This window comes from Stomoxys calcitrans, chromosome 4 (assembly GCF_963082655.1).
Source record: "Stomoxys calcitrans chromosome 4, idStoCalc2.1, whole genome shotgun sequence".
Classification (NCBI taxonomy): domain Eukaryota; kingdom Metazoa; phylum Arthropoda; class Insecta; order Diptera; family Muscidae; genus Stomoxys; species Stomoxys calcitrans.
In genome coordinates, this window is record NC_081555.1 from 86,972,453 (window position 1) to 86,987,008 (window position 14,556).

At 43.4% G+C, this 14,556-nt stretch overlaps 2 protein-coding genes across 2 annotated transcripts; both read left to right on the top strand.

Moving 5' to 3' along the window:
- The first annotated feature begins 6,664 nt into the window (after positions 1-6,664).
- On the top strand, positions 6,665-14,286 carry LOC131997209 (uncharacterized). The gene is made up of 2 exons (XM_059367783.1): positions 6,665-6,812; positions 13,101-14,286. Exon 2 carries the CDS (start codon positions 13,105-13,107, stop codon positions 14,149-14,151), a length of 1,047 nt encoding a protein of 348 aa, XP_059223766.1. The 5' UTR covers positions 6,665-6,812; positions 13,101-13,104; the 3' UTR covers positions 14,152-14,286.
- On the top strand, positions 7,863-13,079 carry LOC131996981 (uncharacterized). The gene has a single exon (XM_059367193.1). It carries the CDS (start codon positions 7,863-7,865, stop codon positions 13,077-13,079), a length of 5,217 nt encoding a protein of 1,738 aa, XP_059223176.1.
- Positions 14,287-14,556: the final 270 nt, after the last annotated feature.

A 14,556-nucleotide genomic window follows, 5' to 3' on the forward strand; every position in this document is an offset into this window, starting at 1 on the left:
AGTATTAGTATTAGTATTAGTATTAGTATTAGTATTAGTATTAGTATTAGTATTAGTATTAGTATTAGTATTAGTATTAGTATTAGTATTAGTATTAGTATTAGTATTAGTATTTGTATGAGTATTAGTATTAGTATTAGTATTAGTATTAGTATTAGTATTAGTATTAGTATTAGTATTAGTATTAGTATTAGTATTAGTATTAGTATTAGTATTAGTATTAGTATTAGTATTAGTATTAGTATTAGTATTAGTATTAGTATTAGTATTAGTATTAGTATTAGTATTAGTATTAGTATTAGTATTAGTATTAGTATTAGTATTAGTATTAGTATTAGTATTAGTATTAGTATTAGTATTAGTATTAGTATTAGTATTAGTATTAGTATTAGTATTAGTATTAGTATTAGTATTAGTATTAGTATTAGTATTAGTATTAGTATTAGTATTAGTATTAGTATTAGTATTAGTATTAGTATTAGTATTAGTATTAGTATTAGTATTAGTATTAGTATTAGTATTAGTATTAGTATTAGTATTAGTATTAGTATTAGTATTAGTATTAGTATTAGTATTAGTATTAGTATTAGTATTAGTATTAGTATTAGTATTAGTATTAGTATTAGTATTAGTATTAGTATTAGTATTAGTATTAGTATTAGTATTAGTATTAGTATTAGTATTAGTATTAGTATTAGTATTAGTATTAGTATTAGTATTAGTATTAGTATTAGTATTAGTATTAGTATTTTTTTTTTTTTTTTTTTTTTTTTTTTGCGGGTCAGGATGGGAAAATGCTTTACGCATGTGACGAGTACGTCTCTCGCCTTATGCCGGGCTCCGTAGTCAACGGTACCGGCTAAAAACCCACCCTGTGACACCCCTGGGAGTTAATTCCACCTCGGAACCGCTTTCGCATTACTTCGAGGTGGACCCCATATCTGGTGATTATCCATTTCGTCTTCATTGTGTCTGCGTCCAGACCTCCGCATTTATACTCTACGCCGCTGCGTCCAGGTCAGCTTTCTTCCTGCGCAGTACTTGTGCGGCATATCTCTTCACCGCCTCCCACTTTCTCTCGTCCTCCAGCATTTTTTGGACTATTGTCTCAGGCGTAACGTCGCCAATCGCTGCTTCCAACTCGCTGCGTCTTTCAACCCAGCGCTCGCAGTGGAAAAAAGTGTGCTCCACATCGTCTTCAACTTCAACCTCCTCATAAATACACTTGCTTGAGGAGCATTTGCCCATTTTATGCAGGTATTTCCGGAAGTAACCATGTCCTGTTAACATCTGTGTGACGTAATAGTTGACGTCGCCGTGCTTCCTTTCTTTCCATATCCGTACATCGGGTATTAATCGTCGCGTCCATCTGGCCCGATTTTCGCTAGTCCACCTTTGTTGCCATCTCTCGGTAGTCTCCTCTCGTATGGCCTGTGTATGATCCATTTGGGCCCCGTCCTGTATTCTTTGAGTGTTGGACCTCTCGGTGTAGAGCCTGGCGCGCTGCATGGCCTGCAGGTCTATCGGAACCATTCCGGCTATTACAAGGGCTGCGGGCTCCGACACTGTCCGGTAGGATGATATGACTCTAAGTGCCGCCGTCCTCTGTACCGAGAGCAGGGATTTCGCTCGGTATGCCGTCTGCAGTGTCTGGCCCCATATTTCGCTTCCATGGAGGAGGATGCTATTGCATGTCTCCATTAAGAGTCTGCGCCTGCTTGGGAGAGGCCCACCTATGTTTGCCATCAGTCGACTAAGTTGCGCCGTTATCTTTGAGGCTTTTGTTGTCGCGTGCCGTATTTGCTCTGCGTAGGTCAGCTTTGTATCTAGTCGGATTCCTAGATATTTGATCGATCTCTTGGTCTTCACCAGTATATCGTCTATACGCATATCCACTTCCACTGGGATATTTTTTCTCGTTAGGAGAAGTAGTTCCGTTTTCTGCATCGCAAGTTGTAGGCCATGGGAATCTAGCCAGTCCCTTGCCCTTAGCATCACCTGCCGTAATTTGCGCTCAGCGCCTTCCGTGTCTCTTGCCGTGATGACTGCAGCAATGTCATCAGCATATCCTACTAGAAAGGTTCCGTCTGGCATTTCCATTCGCAGTATTCCATCATAACTGGCATTCCAGAGGTCCGGTCCGAGTATGGAGCCCTGCGCCGCTCCTGATGTGACCTCATATTCACTCGTTCCATCTTGAGAATTATAGATAAGTACCCTGTCACTCAAGTAACTTCTCATTATTCTCATCAGGTACGCCGGGATATTAAAGTCCTCTCTGAGCGATTTGAGGACGTCAGACCATCTAAGGCTGTTGAAAGCGTTCTTCACATCCAGTGTGGCCAAAAGGACAATTGGCCTGGAGTAGTGGTTCCTTTGCCTAGCCACCTCTACTATCTCCACCACATCTCTGAGGGCTCCGATCGTGGACATTCCTGCCCGGAAGCCATGTTGTCTCATTGAGAGTCCACCTCCCTCGATGATGGCGTCCTGGAGCCGTGGCTTCAGTAGTCTCTCCAAAAGCTTGCCGGCCGTATCCAGCATACATAGTGGTCTGTATGTGGATGGGGATATTGGATCACCTTTGCCTTTGCTTATGAGCACCAGCTTTTGTCGCTTCCATACTTCCGGAAAAACACCTGCCATTAGACACCGATTAAACATTTCAAGAAGAAATTCGGGTCTATTCTCGGCTATCAGCCTGATTACCTCGGACGGTATTCCGTCGGGGCCGGGGGCTTTTCTGCTCTGGAGGCTGCGGGCTGCATTCTTTAGCTCCTCTATCGTGAACGGGTTTATGTTTTCCGTTGGCTCTTCATTAACTTCGTCTTCTATACGGTCGTGTCGGGGAAAGAGTGTATGGACTATATTTTCCATTGTTCTCCCGTCCATCACCGCTGTTGGGCTCCGTGTGCCGAGCTTCTCCATCACAATTTTGTATCCGAGGCCCCAAGGATTTCGGTTAATATCTTCTCTTAGTTCCTCCCACTTTTCTTTCTTGCTCCTTTCTATTTCGGCAGCGAGTATCTTTTTTGCCTCCTTGTAAAGAGCGTGTTCTGTCTCAGCCGTGCCCCTGCGACGAGCTCTCGTGTATCTGCGTCTTAGTTTGATGCAGTTGCTTCGTTTCTCAGCTATGGCATCATTCCACCAGTGCACTGCGGTTTTATTTCCCCTGGCCTTTTGAGTTTTGGCATGGATTTCTTACATCCGTACTCTATGATTTCCATCACCCGTTCCACTGTCGACGGAACGTCTAGTTCATCCAGCTCTGACCACACGGCTTGCCGGTCGATTTCCGCCAGGAGTTTTGAGGAGTCGAGCTTGCTCACGTTCCACTTTCGTGTACTGGTGCTCCTTTCCTCGTTAACTGTGTTCCCTCCAGTATTGAAGGAGAACATAATGTACTGGTGATCGCTTGCCGTGTAAGTTTCCAGTACGCTCCACTCTGTTATTTTTCCGATGATTTCCTCGGACGCAAGGGTGATGTCCGGTATAGTGCCTTCGCAGCCGGGTCGCCTAAAGGTTGGCACGTCTCCAGTGTTTACAACGAGTAAACCGGTTCTTGCGGCCATGTCTAGAACTCGTCTCCCTCTTGGGTTGGTTGTTGGCATGCCCCATTCCACCGCTCGAGAGTTGAAATCGCCAGCTACTACGTGATGGCCGTCTAATCCACGCATTGTGTCCTCGATCTCATCGAGTTTTGCCTCGTAGGCGTCGATGCTGTCACTAGGAGTGAGGTAGCAGCTAAACAGCGTAAAGTGGTTTAACTGCACCCAGACGTAACCGTCTCCACTTCCGCTCTTTACTGGTGAGATGCCATTGCGGTATGGGATCCAGATAGCAGCTGTTTTTGTGGGATCCTCCAGCCAGGACCCTTGATCTCTCCTTCCATATTGCTCGCTTATAATCACGATGTCAGCACGTTGTTCTGCGACTATCTGTGATAGGAGATCATGTGCGACTTTACACCTGTGCATGTTGGCCTGCAGTATTCTCAGCATGCCTGCTGTTTGCCTCCTTTACATCTCTCTGACCCAGGAAGATGATCCGTCGGGCCTTTTCCCCTCTGCGAGCAAATACAGCATTTCCGAGGGTTATGGCACTCCTTCATCTTGTGCCCACTCTCGCCGCATCTAATGCATAGTCCCATTCCTTTCCTGTCGGGTCCCTTGCACTCCCACTGTAGGTGGCCGGCTCCAAAACATCTGAAGCAGCGCTTTCTTTCATCCCGATAGTTTAGCCGACAATTCGTCATTCCTATCAGGAGCCTGCTGGTCTTCAACAAAATATTGACGCAGCTAGTTGGCAGAGAAACGAAGGCCCTCCTCTGCTCCTTCGAATTAAGTGCTGTCAGCTGCACAGTCACTTCTCCAGCTGTCGTTCCCGTTGCCTTGATCACTGCTTCAGTGATCTCGTCGGCGGTCGAGAGGGAGTCCAAGTCACGGATCTCAATTGTCGCCTTCGGTTTCATGTCCTGCACGACTGCAGCCTCCTTAAGGACGCCTTTGAGGGACTCGCAGAACACCTCCTTGTTTCCTCCTCTGCCCATCACGAGAAGAACTGCACCCGTTCTCGTTTTCTGGACGGAGCGGATGGCGACCTCGGCTTCCTCCGGTTTCGCGTTTCGCCTGAGGTCCCTGAGCACGTCCGCGTAACTATGCCCCTCCTTCGGCTTGATTAACACGGCCTCTGGTCGCTGCCTGGGTTTCCGTGGTCTCCGAGCGCGCGGTTTTCGCCGCGGGTTCCTCCTTGACGTTCTTGCCTCTTCTTCGGGCTTCTTCTTCTCAGCCTCTTTGTCGGGCTTCCTCTTTCCGGCTGTTTTCGCCGGTGGTCTCACCTCTACAGCTTTATCCTTCTTCTTTTTGCCAGGATTTTCTTCGACTGGACTCGGCGCGCTCCTCTTGTTTTGCGCCGTAGAAGGCGTCGACATGTTGGTTAATGTCGTGGGAGTCTCCGCTATTATTGGCCTGCTTTGCTGTTTCTGCTTCTCCGCGGCCTTCCAGTTTTTGCGGTAGCTCCCAATAATGTCCAAGATTTCCTCTATCTCAGACACACCATTTTGGACATCCCTGCTAATGTTCTTCTGCCTACCTATAGCTAGTCGCATCTGGCGAAGGACTTTCTTGCACTTTCCAAGCGCCTCCTCCTCCGAAAGTCGCATCTTCAAGATGAACTCTTGTCTAGGAGAACTGGTGCTGTTCTCGCATGTCTCCGCGTTGTTCTCCGCTGGGGTACAGTCTAACGCTATACTTCTTACCTCCTTCTCTTTCTCGGCACTGGGCCCGGAGGCTAGTGGAGAATTTACCGGTGATCGATGTACTTTCGATCTTCTTCCAAAGATCGATTCCATCTCCTCTGCTGCTATGTTAATGGGTGTTTCCATTTTAATCGGGTCCCCACTTAGAGCCGTTGTCTGTGTCCGATAATGTAGTCGCCCTTTCGCAGAGCGATGACCCCGAGGGTCCCTTTGCAAGCAGTGAGGTCCTCGCGAGGGTTGACGCAAGACCTTATGAGTACTTGCGTTCAGAGCCAGGTCGGGCATTAATCTGGATATCGTATCAACAGAACCTACATTACCAACTTAATGGTTACGAGGCACAGATCGTTCCCTAAGGCCTGCCAGGGGTTTAACGGGACGGAGGCAGCGGTGGCATTAGCCTGAAAGCCATTTCGAAAGGGATGTCACTCCCTCCTACTCAGGTAACAGAATACCACAGCCGTCAGCTCGTAGCATCAATCCAAATCGGTTATCAAAATCATGTTCCAGTGTACGCGCCAGGGTCAAAGTCCCCTTGATTGGGGAATCCACGGGGGCATCACTCCCCAGACTGCATCTATCTGTAGAGCACCCCTGTGGGTGGATACTTAGTCAACTGGCGGCATCCACTCGCCATGTCGCGAAGACGTCGTTGGCTATAAATGCCTTTTTGTAGCATGTCCTCGGTCTTCACCGCTCGTGGTCGGGGGCTGCTTATTTTTCACAGCTAACCTTTAGGTCGTTCAGCCATCCGCCACCTGCTGACCCCGATAGTAGCCTGAGCTCGGCCCTACCTTAGTATTAGTATTAGTATTAGTATTAGTATTAGTATTAGTATTAGTATTAGTATTAGTATTAGTATTAGTATTAGTATTAGTATTAGTATTAGTATTAGTATTAGTATTAGTATTAGTATTAGTATTAGTATTAGTATTAGTATTAGTATTAGTATTAGTATTAGTATTAGTATTAGTATTAGTATTAGTATTAGTATTAGTATTAGTATTAGTATTAGTATTAGTATTTGTTCACGTTCGTGCTGTGGCGTGGTTTGGTCTGCTCTGTGATTTTGATAGCAACTCCGATTTTGGTTTTGAAGTGGCCACTATGTCTTCAGGCGTGGGATATTTCTTCTAATCGTTGCTTACATGGCGCACTCGCTGGATTAGTTTAAGGAAATTATGAATGTTTTGTAATTAAATAGTTACTAGTTGCTATGATCGTTGAAGTGGACGGACGTATATTCTTCAAATAAACAAATTTGTTAATTTCGCTGAATTTGAAACCGCTGCTTGTTATTTCCGACGCGAAAAAGTGAAACACGTTTAAGTTTCCTGGTTTTGGCACGCGCACTAAATAACCGTGTATTATTAAAAGAACTTTTTTTTTGCCTGGTTTGCCTTTGTTGGTTCCAGTGGTGTTCCACCAGTGTTTGGTTTAATTGTTGTTGGGATTTTGCCCTTTTGTTTTGCCGCGTAACATAGGTCCTTCGAGCCGGATACGTTGGAATACGAGGATCACTTTTAATCTCTCCCACAGATTTTGGCCAAATCAGGTAATATTATCGGTTTATTGGTGCGTACTAACCTTTTTATTAACAAAAGTAAAGTTGTTAATAAAATTTATTTGTTGTTGAGTACCCCATTTTTTAATCCTAAAAGGTGTGGATCTGGCAACGACGTCACAGCTGATCGACGTATTGATACAAAATACCAACAAATAACATTAAATTACTCGTTGGTCTTCTTCTTGTTATTCTGCTTTATTTTGGTTTTTCGCTTTGGAGCAAAATTTCTTTGTTGAATGTTTAATTAAAACAAAGACATACCGCAAAATAAAGGAGAAATGTAAAAAAAAAAAAAATATTAATAATAACAAATCTAATTGGTGCCTGTGCAAGATAAATGGTTGTGTTTTTATTTTTCATTTATCTTTGTTGACAGCTGTTGACATTTTGTACTGTTGGTAAAGGAGACTTCTAATAACAAGTTGCTTCGTCCATTACTTTTGGTTTTGGTTTGCATTGAATTTGTTATAATTAAATTGCTATTTTAGTAAAATTTCGCTGTTTTTGGTTGGAAGTGCTACAATTGCAACCAGTGTTTTTAATTCTTGTATGGAAAAGAGTTATTTTTTATATTTTTATCTAGCCGAAGAATTTTCGTTTGTCCACATTCTTTTTAGCAAGCTGTCTAAGTAAAGTGGAGACGTATAATCAGAAGTTGATTCGTCCTTCTCATATATTTCACTTGTATTTCGTGGACAATTATTTAATTTGCTATTTTCCACAAGTTTCGCTATACTTGGATAATTTAGCAAGGCCTTGGTGAGCGTTTTGGGAAAAGTGCTTCAGTGAAAATAGCATACCCCTATATATTATTGTGGAAATTTTTTTTCTTTTTCTTTGCTAACAATCGGTCTTCGTTTTACATACCTGACATTCTCTGTAGTAAGAGACTTATCATAAGAAGTTGATTCGTCCCGCAATTTTATTTAATTGGTAATTATTTTTATTTGTGGCTTCCTTGCTAGTTTTCACCAAATTTCGTTGCCCTCGGACATTTATCGGGATTCGGTGATCAGGTTGGTCTTGTTTAGGTGAAACATGGCAGAGTCGAAATTTTTCATTAAATTTAGGAAACTTGTGGCAGTATTCCTCGATTTCGAGAATGAATACAATGCTATGAACAACGACGATCATACCATGTTTACTGTGGAACTGCGGAAGGCAGAACTTAACAGGCTTTGGAATAGGATAAACACAGCTTATGAGAGTTTCAGTGTTGAATGCGATGGGTCGGAGAATGAAGAAGAGGCTTCACGTTTATATAGGCAGTGTAGAGAAGCCTACATCAGTTGTGCAGCACAAATGGGTGAGTTGTCCCAGTCATTCGCTAACCATTCCACTTTGTCGTCAACAATGGCTAGTCCTCACCAAGTCCAACGGAGAGAACCTTTGGAAAATAGATTTTTGGACCATCGTTTGCGTTTGCCACCCTGCACCACTGAAGTTTTTCACGGTGACTACTTGTCATGGCCTTCGTTTAGAGATATGTTTACAGCCGTATACATTGATTGTAAATCCATTACACCTGTTGAGAAGCTGTTCTATTTGCGTCAAAGTACTCAGGGGGAGGCTTTGGAAATAGTTAAAAAATCCCCTTTGACGAATGATGGGTTTGAGAACGCATGGTCCAATCTTAAAAGTCGATATGAGAACAAGAGAATATTGGTCAATAGTCAGTTGAAGATTCTTTTTAATCTTGGATCGGTTAAATCCGAGTCAGCAGGGGAGATAAATCGCCTTCAGCGGGACATCAATAATTGTATTACCGCTTTGAAATTGCATGAAATCGATATACACAGTTGGGATCCAATTTTTGTATTTTTGTGCTCAACCAAGTTACCAACTAATACTTTATCGCTTTGGGAGCAGACTGTTAGAAATAAGACGGAGATTTCAAAGTGGTCGGATCTGGACGATTTTCTGACAGCTAGATTCCAGTCTTTGGAAACAGTGTATGACCTGACACATTCCCATGAGGTTAAACCGACGGATACAAAGGATTCTCACGAAGCTTCCCGGTCCAGCAGCAAGGTAAAGTCGTACCAGACTAATATGGATAAAAGATTGTGTTTTGTGTGTTCACAAGATCATGTTGTGAAGTCCTGCCCAAGGTTTTTAGAAATGAATCAAGAGCAAAGGTTTATTACTGTGAAAAGGAATAATCTTTGTTTGAATTGCTTCAGCAGTAATCATAAGCTAAATCAGTGTACAAGCAAATTTAGTTGCTCGAAATGCAAATTGAGGCATCACACTCTCTTGCATAAAGAATCTAGACAGCTGGATACTGAAGACATGGTGAATTTGGAGGCTCAGCCTGGTACGAGTCGGTTTGCGGCCCAGAACGCTGCGAGTGATGAATCCAGGGTACAAAATTGTTTCGTATCTACTCGGAAGCAGGTGCTTTTGGGGACGGCCATTGTTCACATTGAGGTTAATGGAACTGTTTTCTCGGCAAGGGCGTTGATTGATTCTGGCTCTCAGGCTACATTTATTTCCGAGAAACTACAACGACGACTTAATCTCCCTGTAAGAAAGGTCAATGCCAGGGTGTCAGGTTTAAATAATGCATTAGCGGGATCAGCGGAGAAACAATGTGAATTTTCTTTGAAGTCTCCTCATAATGTGGGTTTTGAGGTGCAAGTTTCTAGTTTAGTTCTGCCACGATTAACGGGACGTCTGCCTGGTCACACTCTTGACATTCCAGATTCCTTTTCGTTGGGCGATCTTCCTTTGGCCGACCCGAAATTCGGTAGGAGTGATCAAGTGGACATATTAATTGGCGGTGATATCTATCCTCAGATCTTGCTGGGTGGTGTTCGGCAAAACGTACTCGGGTCTCTTGTGGCCCAGGAAACTATTTTTGGCTGGATACTTACAGGGCCGATTTCTGACTCAAGTCCTGGGACATTTACTACCTGTGTCTCATTTTGCACTGCGGTCGAGCTAGACAGGCTTTTGGAGAGATTTTGGTTATTAGAGGAACCACCCAAGGTTTTCAAATACAGTCCAGATGATGAATATTGTGAAGACGTCTACAAAAGTACTACTACAAGGTTGCCGGATGGTCGATATGTTGTATCGCTACCTTTTAGACCTCAATTTGCAAATGGGAAGGGTCTTGGTCTTTCCAGGACGAAGGCGTATCGCCAGTTTTTGAGAAATGAGGTGTCATTGTGTAATAAACCGGAATTTAAGTCCACATATGACGGTGTCCTTGATGAATATGTGCTATTAGGCCATATGACGGAGATCCCTAAAATTCAAGAGGATTTGAATTCTTTTTATCTTCCCCATCATGCAGTAATTAAACCTGAGAGCACTTCCACAAAGGTAAGGGTAGTCTTTAATGCCTCTTGTAAAACTTCCACCGGCTTGAGTTTAAACGACACTTTGTACCCTGGTCCCATTCTGCAAAATGACCTAATGTTGTTGATAATACGATGGCGTTTTTATCGGTTTGTTTTTAATGGGGACATCGAGAAGATGTACCGTCAAATTTGGCTACATAAGGAACATACAAGATTCCAGAGAATAGTTTTTCGCAAGGATCCCAAGGCTGTTTTAAAAGATTTTGAGTTAAAAACTGTAACATTTGGTGTTAATTGTGCACCATTTTTGGCCATTAGAACCCTGTTACAGTTGGCCTCAGATGTTGAGAAGGAGCTGCCTTTGGCAGCTAAGATATTGCGTCATATGATGTATGTGGATGATGCTCTCGCGGGAGCACACGAAGTGACACTGGCTATAGCGGCTAGGGACCAATTGATTCAAGCCTTGTCCTCTGCTGGGTTTTCTATGAGGAAGTGGACCGCGAATGATGAAAAAATTCTGCAGGGATTACCATCTGGCCACCGTCTTAGTGAGAATTTTTTGGAAATCGAAGACAAGAGTAACGCCAAGACGTTGGGTATAAGGTGGAACGCCAAGGGTGACTTCTTCTATTTTTCAGTCAAGCCAATTCAAATGAAGCTGAATTTTACGAAAAGAGAAGTTTTATCTATAATTGCCAGCTTATTTGATCCTGCTGGTTGGCTTGGTCCCGTTATTGTTGTTGCCAAGATCTTGATGCAGCAGATTTGGGGTGAAGGAATTGGTTGGGATCAGGAATTGACTGAGAGGAGCCACAATATGTGGAATCAGTTTATTTGTGACTATGTGTCATTGAATCACATTAGGATTCCAAGGTGGGTGGGGTTTCACCCTAGCGCTCAAGTAGAACTTCATGGATTTTCGGACGCTTCAGAAAAGGCTTATGGAGCTTGCATTTATGTACGAGTTGTGGATGGTGGATCCGTACAGGCTCATTTATTACTGGCTAAATCGAGGGTAGCCCCTCTGAAGATTGTTTCGCTGCCGAGGTTAGAACTTTGCGGAGCTCTTTTGTTGGCAGATTTAATGGGAGTCGTTAGAACCGATTTGTGTTTAGATGAGAAGAACACTAAATTTTATTGTTGGTCCGACTCTATGATTGTTCTTGCTTGGCTCCAAAAACCACCTAGCTCATGGACGACCTTTGTTGCAAATAGGGTGTCGAAAATTCTTGATAAGGTTGGAAAGGACAACTGGAGACATGTCCGATCAGAGTGTAATCCTGCTGACCTGATTAGCAGGGGTGTTCGCCCTCAAGATCTTATAGATGAGACCCTATGGTGGCAGGGACCGTCTTGGCTACAATCTCCTAATAGCCAGTGGGACAAGAGCAACGTTGACTTTGCTACAGAGGAGGAGGAACGGAAGGTGAAACTCTTCTCAACTTTCATTAAGGATTATGAGGAAATTCTTGACAGGTTCTCATCCTATGCCAGGGCATTGCGTGTAATGGCTTATGTTTTTCGGTTCATTGACTGTTTAAATGGCCGGAGGAATTTTTCGCAGACATCAGTGAGTTCGGAGGAGCTCCAGCTTTCGAAAGAACGTCTGGTTGTTGTTGCCCAAAAGGTTTATTTCACTGACGATTACTATAGATTGTTGAATAATCAATCGATTTCAAATAGAAGTCATTTACTTTGCTTAAACCCATTTATTGATCCGAAGGGCCTGATGCGCGTTGGCGGCCGGCTGGATAATGCCACTTCTCTGTCGTATAGTGAAAAGCATCCTTTGATTTTGCCCTATAACTGTAGAATATCGAGGCTTCTGATAGTCTTCGTACATCAAATGACGCTGCATGGTGGTAATCAATTGATGCTTAGAGTTTTGAGAACGGAATTTTGGATACCCCGGGTTAAGAATTTGATTCGATGGACCATAAATCGTTGTAGAATTTGTTCAATAATGGCAAAAAAGACACGTTGTCAGTTAATGGCGTCTTTGCCAGTCTCTAGAACAATACTTGACAGGGCCTTTACTCGAACTGGTGTGGATTTCGCAGGGCCATATGATATAAAGAACTATACAGGTCGAGCATGTTTGATAACGAAAGGATACGTGTGTCTTTTTATATGTTTTGCCACAAGGGCTGTCCATTTAGAAGCAGTTAGTGACTTATCGTCAACAACCTTCTTGGCAGCTTTCTCCCGTTTTGTTTCCCGCCGGGGTTGCCCCAAGGAAATGTATTCGGACAACGGCACTAATTTCGTTGGAGCTTCGAAGACTTTGAAATCCGAGTTTCGGGAATTTCTTAAGGTGATTGGCCCTCAACTAACGGGATCATATGCGACACAGGGCATCAGTTGGCATTTTAATCCAGCAAGCGCACCACATATGGGCGGTTTGTGGGAGGCTGGAGTGAAATCGTTCAAGCATCACTTTAGAAGAATAGCGGGTAGTCTTAAATACACCTTCGAAGAATTTTCAACACTCTTGGCCCGTATTGAGGCTTGCCTAAATTCGCGGCCACTTTGTCCTATATCTGATGATGTATCTTGTTTGGACGCGCTGACACCAGGACATTTTTTGATAGGTGGGCCCATTTTAGCTCCCCCCGAACCAGACATTCGAGAGACACCTGAATCAATTGTCAACCGTTGGCAAAGGGTTAAGGCTTTAAATCAGCTCTTGTGTCTCCGGTGGAAGAATGAATACTTGAAGGAACTAACGAGAAGAAATAAGTGGAAAAATCCTGACGACAATGTGAAAGTGGAGGATATGGTAGTTATTAAGGAGGACAACATCCCACCGAATGAATGGAGATTAGGTCGTGTCACTAAGGTGTTACCAGGCGTCGATCAGCTGGTGCGTGTTGTAGAGGTCAAGACCGAACGTGGCCCGATAGTGAGGCCAGTAGTAAAACTGGTCGTCCTACCCTCTAATTAGAACTTATTTACTTTATTTTAGAATCATGGTTAAAGCAAAAAAATACAATGTCGACAATCGGGCCGGCAAAAAACGCATAGTTTGCCGTGTTTGCCTTAAGGACCACCCTCTGCGATTCTGTCGTAAGTTTTTGGATATGGATTATGCGGAACGAATGAAAATTATTTCGATATATCAGCATTGCGCTGGATGCCTAGCACATGATCATACATGGCGCACATGTGAAAGTACTGGCAAGTGTCGCAAATGTGGCGATATGCATCACACGCTTCTACACAAACCTGGACCTCGTTCGTCCACTGTGATGGCGTATCATGATGGTGCTAGGCAAGGACCACAACCTTCGTCCAAGACCCCGTCGAAGAAGGGACCTCGTCCGTCCCAATCTTCACATCAGCATGATGGACCTAGTTCGTCCAGACGTGCAACCAATAGGGGACCTAGTTCGTCCCGCGGTAATCGGCACAAGAGACCTAGTTCGTCTCAACATGCCCCCAAGGACAAACCTTCGAAGGAGGTAGTACCTTTCGATGAACGGAGGCGTAAGCCGTACAAAGGTAAAAATGAGATGTCAACAGAGGTAATTCCGGCATACTGCCTACGAGAGACCATACTGCTGAAAGCGACCGCTGTAATAAAGATAGTTTGTGGGGATCGCTACATACATGAACGAGCCGTAATTGACCCAAGCATTGAGAGTTCTATTGTAGCTGAGTCTTTGGTAAGTCGAATGGGTCAAAGGGTGGTCCGAGTCGGAAACAAGACAAGATGTCTTCTTCAAATTCGAGGCAATCACGGGATGTCGGCAACAGTCGAAACATATGCTGAAGTGCGTCGTAATCACACAGTTGTGACTCCAAAGAAGTCCATTGATGTACGAATTGTTGATGAGTTTCCTGGTTTGCAATTGGCAGACGAGCATTTTTATACCTCAGCACCTGTGAGTATCACGTTGGGAGGAGATTTGTACCCAAAAATAATGCGGAATGGGGTCTTTGGTGGTGCACTGGGAAAACCTCTGGCACAATTCACAATTTTTGGATATGTGATATCAGGTTCTTACACTCCCTAGTTTCCTGTAAGACATCATGTATATGCTTTAACCATGGTACGATATAATACAATATTTTAAACCATTGCAGCCTACTTCAATTGGATTTTTTTCTCACTTCGGAACTTGGTGATTTGTTGGATTTTGAATTTTGATTTTTTTTTCACATGAATGAATTTTGAAAATGCTGTTTTTTGTGTAATATAGTTGAATTGCCTCATGAATTAAATATGAAATCAATGTGCTTTTTCTAGTTGGCACTGATGTGAACAACGCATTAATTCTTTTTTTTCTTTTTGCTGTTTTATTTTCCTTGCTTTTCGAGTTATTTTCAGAGCTTTCGGATACCGCAAGACTGAAAGGTGGCCGGGATGTTCACGTTCGTGCTGTGGCGTGGTTTGGTCTGCTCTGTGATTTTGATAGCAA

What these genes read in the sequence shown, in the direction of transcription:
- LOC131996981 (XM_059367193.1), top strand. Translation starts at nt 7,863, where the DNA reads ATGGCAGAGTCGAAATTTTTCATTAAATTTAGGAAACTTGTGGCAGTA.
- LOC131997209 (XM_059367783.1), top strand. Translation starts at nt 13,105, where the DNA reads ATGGTTAAAGCAAAAAAATACAATGTCGACAATCGGGCCGGCAAAAAA.